The sequence below is a fragment of the Poecilia mexicana genome, unplaced genomic scaffold (genome assembly GCF_051168715.1).
Source record: "Poecilia mexicana isolate PSO_F unplaced genomic scaffold, ASM5116871v1 scaffold_8, whole genome shotgun sequence".
In the NCBI taxonomy this organism is placed as follows: Eukaryota; Metazoa; Chordata; class Actinopteri; order Cyprinodontiformes; family Poeciliidae; genus Poecilia; species Poecilia mexicana.
In genome coordinates, this window is record NW_028263377.1 from 1,848,052 (window position 1) to 1,861,887 (window position 13,836).

Sequence of the window (13,836 nt, forward strand, 5' to 3'; positions counted from 1 at the left end):
CGTAATGTAGAGCTTTGAATCATCTGCACAGTTAATCTTATTTATTGTTATAACCTGACGGAGAATGTAGATATCAAATGGTACAGATCCCAGGATTGAACCTAGTGGTACCTGACATATGACTTCTGTTTGTATTGATGTACAAATATATTTTTTAATTGACTGGTTGCCAACTGCAGTCCTCGAGATTTTACTCTCCTGCAGGTTTTATATGTCTCTCTGCTCCCACCCAGCTCAATCAGATCATTGAATTACCTCTTCAGCATCCCATTAATTTTATTAAAAGGTATGAGTTATGAGTTAATCATATGATTCAGGTGTGTTAGAGCAGCAATGCATCTAAAATCAGTTTTAATTTCACACAAAGAGACGCAGAAGTCACATTCAAATTAATGTTCTTTCCCCATTGTGTTTTATAAACACTGCAGGAAGTTAATGTATTGATTTGTTTCCATTCAAATAGTTTTAAAAACATTTATTTATTTTCTCCCCTCTGCATACTCACTTATTGGTGGAGAGGAACTTGTTGAGCGGACCAGCTGCCGCCATCTCCATGACGAGCATCAGGTGCTCGGCATTGCAAAGGCCCAGCATGCGGACGATGAACGGGTTGTCCAGCTGGTGCATGATCTCTGCCTCCCTCATCATCTCGTCCTTCACCAGCTTTTCATTTTCACTCTTCAGCACCTTGATGGCCACGTCTACCTGGCCTCTGAGGTTACAGAGTTAAATGTTGTCATTAAGCAGTCATAAATTGTGTGGAATATTGTTGCTGGTTTTGTAAAAAAATAGTGTTAATCTCACGATTCTTTCCTGAGGACGCCCTTCTTGACGCAGCCGAAGTTTCCAGAGCCGAGCTCCACCTCATCCATGATCAGCTGGTCCCGCTGGATGTTGAATTTCTTGATCTCATTCGGGTTGTGATATGGGTTAAATCCATCACAATCCATGGGCAGAAGTTCGCGCTCTTTAGGCACAGAAGTAACTTTCTTTGAGGCCAGCGCAGCAGCTGATAGAGGAATGAGACATGTTCAGTGTGTTTATAAAAGTAAGCTCCACGTCCAAATAGTAGTATTGTTTTCATGCATAAAAGTATACTGGGAACAGAGTATGTTCTATTTAAGCAAAAATAAATAAAGGGTATTAAAGGGTCAGTATTATGTGTTTTCTGGGTTTATATTGCCACTTTATAGCTGTTAACAGCCCCTGACATCTAGAAGGGGCTGTTCTAGCACCCTCTGCTGATTGGCTGCAGAAAAGCACCAACACCATTGGTCCAGCAGATGATGACCCAGTCAATCAGACGCTGATGAGGCCCACCTGCACTCTATAAAAGGCGACTGGAAGAGGCTTTGTTCAGGTGTCTCCCAGCTTTGCTGTTTGTGGCTGATGACTGGTTTGGGCAGCTTTGAAGTACTTTGTTCTGCTGACCCATTTTTGCTCTGCTTAGCAGTTTTAACTCTGATCTTGACTGACTTTAAAGCAATCTAGAAACTTGTGTTTGGTGCTTCCTTAGTATTCCTTTAGTGTTTTTCTTTTGGGTTGTTTTAAATTTAGCTTAGGCTAACTTGTTTGGTTATTTTTGTTTAATTGGTGGAGGTTCACTTAACCCTCTTTAGTTTGTTAGTCTTCTTTTGAGTGTTAACTGAGTTTTGTTGTATTGTGTTTTGTTTGTGAAACTACCCTTTTTGTAATAAATAATTTTAAATTTCACTTCTTTCTCTGGACACTTCTTTGAACCTCTAGACAATAGGGTTTTAACAATAACACAGTCAAGTAACTGTTATCTTCAGTTGTTACAAAATTATAAATAAAATGTGATATGCAGAAAGATTAAATAAATCTTGAAATAAACAAATGAAAATATGATTGACAATAGCAATATTTTTGTTTTTATTTCATGGAAATATTTATGAATAACAAAATTTATTTTGTTCATAAAATAATTGAGCAGATTCACTCAATTTTGATGAAACTGCTCTCCATAGTTTGGTAATGAAAGTGCTGCGTTACAATGTAAATAAATAACTGACCTCCAGGCGGTGGTGTGTATGCATTCGGTCGAGGTCGCCTCTGAAAGGAAAACATCCAGATAAATCTCATGGGTTGAAAAAAGTGCTGAATTTTAACAGAGATGGATGTGAATACTTACTTCTGAAGGAACACTGGGTTTCTCTGAAACATTGAAAGAGACACAAATAAAAAAGTATCCATGCCTTTTGAACCTTTTCACATTTTGTCACACTACAACCACAAACTCTAGTGTATCTTATTGAAATTTTATGGGATAATCTGGCACAAAAACATGGCATAAATGTGAATTAAAAGGAAAATTATGCACAGTTTTCAAACCTCTTTATAACTAAAAAGTGTGGTGCAAGTTTGAATTATAAACTTAAACCACTGAAGAGGAAAGCTATTGTTAAAAGAATGACACAAGCCATACAGGAGACAACCAAACAAAAAAAAAACATTGTGGTCAAAGGAGCCTGACCTTAAAACTTATGCCTTTATTTAAAATACTATCTATGTGTGATGGAAATATAATTCTCCATTTATCCTAAAACACAGATCCTCTTTTTGTCTCAGTTAAAATCCCAATAAAATAAATTTAAGTTGGAGGTTGCACTATGACAAAATGTGGAAAAATCTAAGGGATATGAATACTTTTGCTATTTATAACTGAACAAGTACAACATGTTTTATTACGTTCTACAGTTTTGCCGTTGACGCAGGCCTCCCCGAGGACAGTTACCAGACCATCAGGCTTCATCTTGAGATACTCGACCAGCTGAACAGGCAGAGGAAGTTACAGTCATTTAAAGGTCTTGAGCTGCTGCAGAAATAAAGGTAAAAATAATTTAAAAAAAGAAAATGGAGGCTCTACCTGCCAGAGTGTGTCAAACTTTGTTCCCTCCGGCATAGCCAGCTTCCCTGATTTGTCCTGCTGGATCTGATAGTGGTAAGCCGTTTTCCCGTACATCATGGAGAGCGCAAACGAATTAGCCTCGTCTCTGTCTCTGACACTAACATACACAAAAAAAAATAAAATTGCATAAAGATCTCAGATGTTGATAGCTCAAAACATCAAGTGGCAACACAGAGAGGCAGAGCTGTGAGGCTTACAGAAACTTGCCGTCTGGCTGTGCTCCAGAGTAAAGCCTCCTCTCCCCTTCGAGTCGAGTGATTTTTCCGTGATACCAGGGCATCTGTTCATGGGCGGTGGTGGCGATCAGCTTCTCAAGCTGAGGAGCCTGACTGATGACGGCCTGCTCCATGGCTTCTCCCTGAACAAATGCAGCAGAAATGTTAAAAGTGGTCCTCAACGTTTACACCCGCATGTGAAAATGGCTGCAAACAGATGTGCAATTGTAAAACTGTACATCTTTGAAAAGTAGACGTGGAGCTTCCTGCACAATCAGCAAGAATGCAGCAAGTGATTTCTGAACAATAAAACACTAGTCTTTTCCAGCAGCCATTGTACAGCCAGCTGACCAAAAGGTGCTGGAGTTTGGATTTTGGGTTGCTAGGTGATAGGCAGAGCTTCATATGGGTTGCTAGATAACGTAGAATGTCATTATGTACAAAAATGTGCAAAATGTGGATTTTGCATAATAGGTTGCCTTTAAGTACTCATGTACGGATAATCATTGATTATCATATTTTTATTTTATTTATATTATTGAAGCAACTGGAAAGCTGGGTAGGACTGTCTTGTCCAGAACTTAACTGGTTTGAATCTTGTGTAAAAAACAGGGACTTCTTTGTGTTAGTAGGTAATTTCTTATCAGAACGGACAGAAGTCACATGTGGGGTTCCACAAGGTTCAACCCTGGGACACCTCCAGTTTAATATCTACATGCTCCCGTTAGCTCAATTTATAACAACAAATAAGATTAGTTACTATAACTCTTCAAATTGTTATTATTCCGAGTCACTAACCAGAAACTAAACTGAAGTTATTATCTTTGGACCTAAAGAGGAATGATCTAGAAACGACGCACAGCTTCAATTATTTCAGCTAGAAACCAGCGATCAGGCCTGAAATCCGGGTAAAGTGATGAACTCTGACCTGAACCTTCAGAGTCGCATAAAGACAGTTACAAAGTTGGCCTTATATCACTTGAACATTTCCAGGAATAGGAATATTTTTGATAACCCCATCTGATCTAAAATGGTGAATCTGATTTATTATCTGACAGTGAGAAAAAATGATTGTCTTTTTAGTGAACATCCAGTTTTAACTGTATGTGTACAAATAATGTGAGAAGGAGTGACTCAAATCCCTGATGTGCAACGTTTTGGTGCAATAATATTTAAGTGAAATTGTCATTAACATTGTGATTTTTCTCAACCTGATCAAGGGTAACACTTCTGCAAAGTGTTTCTCTTGGAGATTTAATTTGCCTGATCTGCCAGTGTTTTTATCCCTCATTAAAAACCAAAATGTCTTACTCTAATTCTAACCCTCAGCTGGCAGAATATTTCACTTCGCACTTTCTCATGTACTTGTTATAAGTCATACATGTTCCATTTTTGTTCTTTTAAGTAAATGTACTCAAATTAAAGTTTCAAATTGTCTAAATTTCTTGGTGAGTTTAATCAGCTGCAGATGAATTCAGTGTAGATCTTTTAAGGTGCTGTACACTGCAAAACCACAAAATCTTACCAAGCATTTTTGGTCTAGTCTCTACTGCAAATATCTTATTACAGGTTGTTTAACATTGATGAAGAAGTATTAGTACTGGCAGATTATTTCACATATAACATTGGAAAAAATGCCTTGTAATAAGTAAAATAATATGCCAATGGAACAAGTATTTTTTAGTCACTATTAAGGAATTATTGAGTTAAAGCAAGCTTCTTTATCTTGCTGAAAAGCTACTTATAAGTTAGTTTTGTTTCATTTCTAGTGTACTAAGATATTGGCAATAGAAACGAGACCAAAATCAGTTGGTGAGATCTTGTGTTTTTGCAGTGTATTAATAGATTTGTCTTAATTTACTGGATTAGAAAGTAAATGAAAATATTTTTGCTTCACATTAAATTAGGCATCCTTAAACCAGAGGTGAGTAAAGTACCCAAAAACTGTACTCTATTAAGAGTAGCAACACATTTTTAGTTAAGTGAAAGGAAAAAAGTAGCCATCCAAGAAATTACTCAAGTAAGAGTGAAAAAAATACTTGGTAAGAAGTCTACTCAAGTACAAATGATCATTTTTTTAATATTTAAAAGTTACAAAATCAGGCAGACCAAAATATAAACTTCAGTGGAAATTTTGGTATTTTAATGACAAAAATGACAATAATTCATGTAAGTCATAAAAATAACAAAATCAGACAAAATAAAAAAAATTCCAAATCAGTTTCTTTCAATAAAAAACTTGTGAAACAAAACCTGCAGGTGTGTCTGGATTTTTTGTTAAAACGTTTTTGTTTTTCATTCAGTGGGTAGAAAATCCATGAATTTCAGTCAAGAGTAGAGATACTTCATAGTAAAATTACTCAAGTAGAAGTACAAACTACAGGGTAATAAAAATACTCCTAAAAGTAATTTTTTTCCCCCGAAAAGTTTCTCAAGTAAAAGTAGAGTAAATGTAACTAGTTAGTACCCAACTCTTCCTTAAACTCAGTCCTAAGAACTGCAGTGTAGTAAAATTAAAACCCCTTAAAAACAAGGAATTTGCACGTCTTAAACAGAATGAATGAATTTCATGCCTCACCTCCAGGTTCCAGGTCTGCTTGACGTACTCCCTCAGCATGTTCTCCCTCATTTTGTCGAAAACGCCGATCTTTACGGGCATCTCTGGAGGACGCAGACATGGCTTCTTCAGGAGACACACCAGCCCATCGGGGTCCTTGCTGTAAAACTCGCAGAGCTCCCCGGGGCCGCAGTGAGGCTTCCCTCCGGAGATGCAGTAAGTCCCGTTCATTTGTTTCTCTATGGTGTAGTGGTGAAACTCCAGGTTCCAGACCACAGACAGGACGTAGCCTCCGAGGCTGCGGAGGCACTGTCTCAGCAGGAAGAGGCCGTCCGACATGCCGGCCAGCTTCAGGTGCTGCTCGGCGTCCGAGCGACTGATGCTGCCGTAGAAGAAGGGCAGCTCGACCGCGGGGTCGACCGACATGTTGAGGCCTGGGAGGAGTCAATCTGAACCTGCTCTGGAAGTTCTGGACGAATACTGGCAAAGAAAACTGGATAGAAAGAAGAAAAGAAAATGTAATTTTGGAATTTAAATTCACTTTGTGTCACTTCTTATCTTCCTCTATCAGTCCTACTCATCCGTCTAAGTTCATTTACAAAACGAAAAAAAGAACCAGACGTGGACAGAATCCCCAAAAGTTGTACTCAAGTAAGAGTAGCACTACTTCAACATAATTTTACCAAGTCATTTTGGCCTAGTTTATAGTGCAAATATAACAAAACTAACTTACAAGTAACTTTACAGCAAGAAATAGCAGCTTGTTATAAGCCAATAATTCCTTAACATTTATGAAAAAATGCAAGTTCCATTGGCAGATTATTTAACTTATAATGATACTTTCCCCATGAAATAATCTGCCAATGGAACAAGTATTTTTTTGTCAATATTAATGATCTATTGCCTTAAAACAAGCCGCTATTTCTTATTAATTTCAGGTGTAGTAAGATATTTGCACAAGAAACTAGACCAAAAATACTTAAGATTTTGTGTTCTTGCAGAGTAAAGTGAAAGTAAAATGTAGCCGTCCAAGAAATTATTCAAGTAAGACTAAAAAAGTACTTAGTAAAAGCCTACTCAACTACTGAGTAACTGATCAAATCATCAGTTGTTTAATATTTAAAAATTACATCATCAGATGGACCAAAATATAAAGACAAGTGGAAATTTTGGTATTTTAAAGATGAAAATGACGATAATTCATGTAAGTAACAAAAAATAACGAAATCAGGCAAAAGAAATTCCAAGTCAGTTTCTTTCAATAAAAAAACTTAAACTTTTAACAAAACCAGCAGGTGTGTGTCTGTGTCTGGTGGAGTTTTGTTTAAAACATGTTCATTCATTCAGGATAAAATCCAGAAATTTTACTCAAGTAAGAGTAGAACTACTTCATAGCAAAATTACTCAAGTAAAATTAAAAACCACAAAGTAATTTCTTTTTTTTCCAAAAAAGCTACTCAAGTAAATGTAAATCTAAAATGACATTCTCACCTCTTTTTATTCCGGTTTGTTGTTGGGCTCCAGGTAACGGCGGCAGCTCTAAGTCGAATCGCGTCTTTCAGGAGTTTCAGCTTAGCGGCGAGGAGCTGGGAGGGGAATTATGCGTCTGGATGAGACATTCAGCTTTAAACACCCACACTTTAAGATTGCATGTAGTTTGCAGATTAACAAACTGGTGACAAAGCCACAACAGGAAACTGCAGTCCGCCCTCACAGCCTCATTTCTCCAGCATGTCGCTCTTCCGTTGAACAGGTGCTCTTTGGTTCTCGATGATTCCCTCTGCTTCAGAGGGTTCAATGTTTATAAAAAATAAATCCCCTTCAGTAGAAAGTAACTCAATGTCTGGGGATAAATTAGACCTAAGTACTTCTAAACCGTATTTGTGTGTCTTGACTTGGGAATTTGAGGTAAACTTGGTGCCGTCTAACATGACGACACAGAAAAGATTAAAATCATGCAGTCTGGAAAATTTCCGTGATAGAAGAACGAACCTGCAGGTTTCAGCCAGAAACGATCACAATGCAGCAGCTTAAAAACACACAGAGGAAGTCTCGAGAAAGGCAAACGAAGATAAAAATCGAAATTGAGATTTATTGTTAATCGACTCAAACCATTAAACCCAAACAGAACCAAAGAGCTCTTTGTTCGAGGTTTTGTATCTTTAAAAGCATCAAAACCAGTTGGGCTTTTTTTTTGTTCTTTTTAAAGTTTTGTTTTGGAAAGTTTTGCTCACTCGTATCTTTGCCTCAATGCCATCCACATCACCATTTTCCATTTTCAGTTTAAAAGGAAACACTTTTAGCACTCGAACAAGGAAGCTGCCTTGTTTTCACATGCAGATAAAATTTTTAAAAGATAAGAAAATGCTAAAAAAAAAAACAAGGTGTTTGACCACAGTTTCCTAGCTTTACATCTGAGTTAGTACCCACATCCACAGTGGACAACCAAACCTAACGGCACAGCTGCCACATGAAGAGAGACTCCACTGTGGCTTGACCTCCCAACTCACCACAACAAAGACAGCCAGATGCTGCAGCGTGGACACAAATGCCGAGTGCTGATGGATGCTGCACCAGAAAACAACCCAAAGGAAAAAAATACACAAATCAGCTGCTTCTTTCAGAGCTTTGGGGTTTTGAAAAGGATTAAACTTGGCCAAGCTACCACATGTGACAGTAACCTTCACCTAAACCCTGACAGAGCAAGTGCTGCAAGCCTCTAATGGTTTGTATTTCATATCAAATCCTTGTGTAAGTAACTTAAGCTTCACTTATCTGTTTTTTTTCTTCACTCTGAACAACATTCAGTTAAAAACTAAGAATAAGAAAAGTAATTTTAGATCAAAAGTGGTGCAGGACCAGTTTATGTTATAAGTGCAACATAAACTGGTCCTGAGTTCAGTGCTTTAATCCAAAATTGCTTTTTAAGAATCATAATTTGTAATAGGAACATAGGCAATCCATTTATATAAATATAAATAATCAATGGATGAACATACAGCTCTGGAAAAAAGTAAGAGCCACTGCAGTGAACCCCATTGAAAACTTCCTGGTTATTCCACCTAATGTTGATTCCTGAGCTCTTCCTGAGTTAAAACATTAGTATTGTTGTTTCTAAATGAATATAAACTTGATTTCTTTGCATTATTTGAGCTCTGATAGCACTGCGAACGTCTTTTTCGTTATTTTGACCATTTCTCATTTTCTGCTAATAAATACTCAATTTTAGCTTGGAATATCAGAGACATGTTGTCAGTAGTTCATAGAATAAAAGAACAATGTTTATTTTATTCAAACATATACCTGTAAAAAGTAAAATCAGAGAAACTGATCATTTTAGGCGGTCTGTTAATTTTTTCCAGAGCTGTATGTGTTCATATACAAGTACATATGTTCGCTACATTGAGCAAACGTCGATATAAACATTTTCTCAGGCTTCACTGAAGTGACCAAGATTTTGTTGCCTTTTGTAGCAAGTTGGCGCCATTTTGTCCAGGTATGGGCATCTTCACCTCCGCATTTCTTTTCTTTTCTCCTCATCATCAACCTCATGTCATTCTGAGTGGCGACATTATGGTATAAAATCTGTTTCACTGCCATTTATATTCTTAATTAGTCCATTAGTTTTGATGTATATTTCAGTATTCCAACCTCTTTGTTATCGTTCTTTAGTTTCTTGATTATTTATTGCAACAGATCAATAGCATAGCTGGTTGTTCTGGGATGGGAGTTATTGACTATTTGACTGTAATCTATTTTTATTAATAAATCATCATACTTTGGAGAAACGTTGTTGTCTTGTGCTTATTCTGGTATATGTGCAGTGTTCACTGTCCAGTAGAGTTGAATTAATTCCAGACTTTGTTTTTTTTTAAACTAAAAGAAAAAAGAATCATAATTATTAATAGTTAATAGATACATAGGCCAGACAGTGATTCTGTCCCTTTTGCACCACAGTGTGCATGCAAAACGCCTTGTGGAGATGAAAACCAACGTTGCATTGAACCCTGAACCAGAAATGGTGACTTGAGTTGCACTTCAGTCACAAAAATAAGATTTCAAACTCAAATTAGATTTTCTCCTTAAAGACTTTAGTCTTGACTTGAACCTCACCGCCCTTAAAGTCCTGTGGTTACAGCACAGCAAAACAACTAAAATCACAAACAGTGCTACGATAAAAACGAAACTGTTTAGACTGAAGGATATTCAAGTATTAAAATGAACCACAGATATTCACAGATACTCGCCAGTGAATCTGAAATTGGGTGAATGTTCTACGGATGTGCGAAGTTAATATTCAAAAAGACTCCAAAGCTGCAAAGTTTTGACTTGGGGCTTTTCACCTCACATTATTGCTTTACTTTGTGTTTGTTGCATAAAGTTCTAATAAAATGGAAAAAGTTAATGGAAACCTCTGTGACCTCAACACGGCCAATCGAAAAAGAAAGCAAACTTAATCACCAAATTCTCAACCAGCGTTTTGAATGTTGCCGCCGTATTTTCATAATTACGCTATGTGTTTGTAAAGTGGTGCACGATAAACCAACACGCACAATAAAAGCAGCAGCTAAGTGTCAGCTCAGAAATCATTTTTAAAAGCTGGAGACGGCACCATAAACCACAAGAACAACAAGTGAAGCAAGCGAGGTGACACATGACACAGTTCCTGTGACAGCTTTGAACCCCAAAACTTGCGTGGTATCTGTCACCATGTCTGGAGGGAAAAGACGTTTTAAGGTGGAAAATGTTTGCACGTCCCTCTAATATGCATCAGATATTTTCACAAAGGAGGTGTTGGAAAGTAAACTGATTGTGACTAAGTGAACGGTGGAAGGAATACTCTAAATAAGTCTTCAAAAAGCACAGGAGTATGGAAATAGAGAAGAAAAGCACGATATCTGCTTGTTTTTGAAATATTAGAGCAAGCCTCCTTAAATGGGGCAAAGACCGTCAGCGAAAGATGATTATTTTACCGTAAATGAACATTTCAGGGTAACAACTCTAATCTCAGGTTGGACAGGTTTTATAAAACCCTCAAGGCAATGATCTGGAAGGGGTAAATGTTTTATTTAATCCCTCCTAATGATGCAGAACTTTCAAGCAACGTGAAATTCAAGAGAGATGCAGAGATAAACTAAGATTGGCTTGAGAGATGATAAAAAAATGTTGCTAGCAATAATAAGAAGGAACAAACAAACAAAAGCCACATGTAAAAATAGACAAGGTGAGAAAAGCACAATTCTACACAACTACAAACAAATATAGATTTTGAAAATTATTAACAATACATTAATGCTTTGAGCTTAAAGCAAACACAGATATTTGCCATCATAAATGTTCTGTAGGTTAAGTGGATGATAGAAGTTGTAATGCTAAGGTTGCTAAATTATATTTTCAGATCATTTAGCTGTTTAATATACATAACTGGGTAACTCAGGGAAAAAGCAGATTTTAGACAATGAAAGCGTATTTTAAAAAATAATATGAACATTAAGCGGAAGAAGATGGGTGGATGATCATTATTGCTTTGAGACTGATGCTAACATAGATGCTTGCTGGCTTTAATATTCTGTAGGTTCAAATGTTTGGATTTTAGAAGTTGTGATGCTAATGTTGCTAAATTTTATCTTGAGAACATTTAGCCGTTTAATATGTACATGTAACTTTAGGAAAAAGGGAAATTGACATAATTACAATCAAATACAGATTTTGAAAGTTGTTAAACAGTATCTACATTATTCCATTGAGCTTGATGCTGACATAGACGTTTGCTAGCTTAAATGTGCTGTAGGTTCAAATGTTTGAATGATAGGAGCTGTGATGCTAACGTTGCTAAATTATATGTTCAGAACATAAAACTATTTAATCTATGCAGATAACTAGGTAACTCTGGAAAGGAAAAAGATATTTTACAAAACAACAAGCAAATGCAGATTTTGAAAATTATAAACAATATCTACATTATTGCTTTGAGCTTGATGCTAACGTACAAATGTTTGCTAGCTTAAATGTTCTGTAGGTTTAAATGTTTGGATGGTAGAAGTTGTGATTCTAATGTTGCTACATTATATTTTGAGAACATTTAACTGCTTTATATCCATAACTTTTATACTTTTATGACTTAATGAATCACTGTAAATATGATGCGATGGGAAATGTGCTGCGATGTGCAGATGCTGAGACATAAGTTAGTTTTTATATTTCTGCTGGCTGGAGAGAAACAGATAATCACAATTCAAGGTCACCGTAATAGGAAACCAGTTTTACTGCTTTATGTTTTCTCTTAAACTCACTCCTTTGATGAGAATACCATCAGAACGCGAACGTAGGATTTGTTTTTATTTAATTACATAACTGCGATGAAGACGTGGACGCTGTCTTCAGTTTTTAAGGTCATGATTATTTGTGCTGCATTATCAGGAAGTCCGGTTGCTGTTATGTAACTTGAGCATTCTTCGTTAAACTTATATCAGGTTTTGAATCTGCGTAGGCCTCCGACGACAAACAATCCCCACATTTGACTCTTTTTCTGGATTTTTTTTCCTATTGTTTCAGCGAAGGGCATTAAAGGTCTTGATGTGGGTGGTTTTGGATCAGAAGCCGATCTGCTTATCAGATCAGAGGCTGAAATGACCCAAGCTGAACCATAATATCCTAAATCAGGGGAAACAATTGCCATTCAAATAAACTGTTGACTCAGCTGAAACGTAAACACTTGAGATTGAAATCCACACAAAAGCAAGTTTTAAGGATTTTTTTTTCCCTCAATAAATCCTGCTGACCACTTCAGTTCAGCTGTTCGGCTGTTCAGATATGTCGATTAAGATTTTATAATTTGGAGGATAATGAGTCAAATATCTTCATGACATGGAGTAGTGTTAAATAATTTTAATAATACAAACAAGAAAAAAAAAAATCAAGCTTCCGATCTAAAGTACATCCAGTAAGTAAGTTTAGAAAAATGTTACAACCAATAAAAGACAAACATGGGAATCTGGAGTGTGTTTAAATTTACCAGCCTTTGGTTTTCCATTCTGAGGCACAATGAAAGCAGCTATTTATAATCTGTGCATGAAATTACAGCTTGTCTGAGCCAAAGCAACAATACTTTGGCAAAATTATGTGAACACCTTTTTTTTTCTTTGTATACCTCATGCATAATTGAGAGAAATTTCTCTTATTGCAGAATTAACAAAATAGTATAATATAGATGAAAACATGTAATTCAGATTGTAAGAAACTACAACATTTAATTTGTTTTTGACATTTTTAAGCACCACTTTGTGCACGCCTTAATAAAATAAATTTCAAGTGTTTTTTTTGTTTGTGTGATACTATTTAATATAAAAAAACACATTTCTTTTAAACAATCAGATCTAACAAAACCTACTTACATTTCACTGCTTCACAGCTGTGATGTTGTTGCTTCTGAGACAAAGATGCATCTGCTGATCTGAGAGAAGCGCATGGTGTCGAGAAAAAGGGAGGTTATAGAGAAACGACACACACACACACACACACACACACACACACAGAGCCAAAGCAACCACCAGTCACACACGCACACAACGGCAAACTCATGCACAAAGATCAGCCATTAGATTGACTTCCACCTGTGACGCTCGATCTGAGCTGTGCAGCTCCCCACTTCTGCAGCTCACCAATAATCACTCGGTATTAGGGGAGATTGCTTTGTTGTTTTTTTTTGTGAATACATTGCCCACCTCTGGGCGGGTTTGTATAGCAGGAGGTGTTCCGTTTAGGTGGATTTACCCTTTATTTTGCTTTCATGCTGAAAATTAGAGAAGAAAGCAATTATTACAATTATGTGAAGGAAATACTGAAAATGAATAAACAACAACAACAAAACATCTAAACTTCTGTCCTTAAAGGGAGTTGTTATAAAATGTTTGAGTGAATTTCTAAAATAGTTGGTAAAATTACCATTTTACTAATTTGACACTTGAACTGGCTGTGTTTTTCACATCATAATGTAACTTTTGATTATTTGTGCGTTCCTTTTCAAACAATGGATTTGGAATTAAACACTTATTAAAAAGGCAGAGCTGTAGTTAAAACGTTTTTCTTTTCTTTGATAGACTATAGCATGTGCTTGCCAGTACAACTGCTAGCAT

General features: G+C 36.5%; 1 protein-coding gene across 2 annotated transcripts in view; it reads right to left on the minus strand.

The window, feature by feature from the left end:
- The window catches only part of zap70 (zeta chain of T cell receptor associated protein kinase 70), a 17,282-nt gene extending 3,932 nt beyond the window's left edge, over positions 1-13,350 (minus strand). Inside the window, exons 1-10 of one of the 2 annotated variants that reach the window (XM_015000534.2) lie at positions 13,096-13,350; positions 7,193-7,287; positions 5,723-6,194; positions 3,127-3,287; positions 2,888-3,026; positions 2,710-2,791; positions 2,153-2,175; positions 2,034-2,073; positions 805-1,009; positions 506-712 (exon numbers count right to left, since the gene is read on the minus strand). In XM_015000534.2, coding sequence (XP_014856020.2) covers positions 506-712; positions 805-1,009; positions 2,034-2,073; positions 2,153-2,175; positions 2,710-2,791; positions 2,888-3,026; positions 3,127-3,287; positions 5,723-6,127 — 1,262 coding nt within the window. In that variant the 5' untranslated portion in view covers positions 6,128-6,194; positions 7,193-7,287; positions 13,096-13,350. Of the gene's footprint in view, positions 1-505; positions 713-804; positions 1,010-2,033; positions 2,074-2,152; positions 2,176-2,709; positions 2,792-2,887; positions 3,027-3,126; positions 3,288-5,722; positions 6,195-7,192; positions 7,308-13,095 lie in introns of both variants that reach the window. The other variant, XM_015000535.2, reaches the window with a different exon arrangement.
- Between the last annotated feature and the right edge of the window lie 486 nt (positions 13,351-13,836).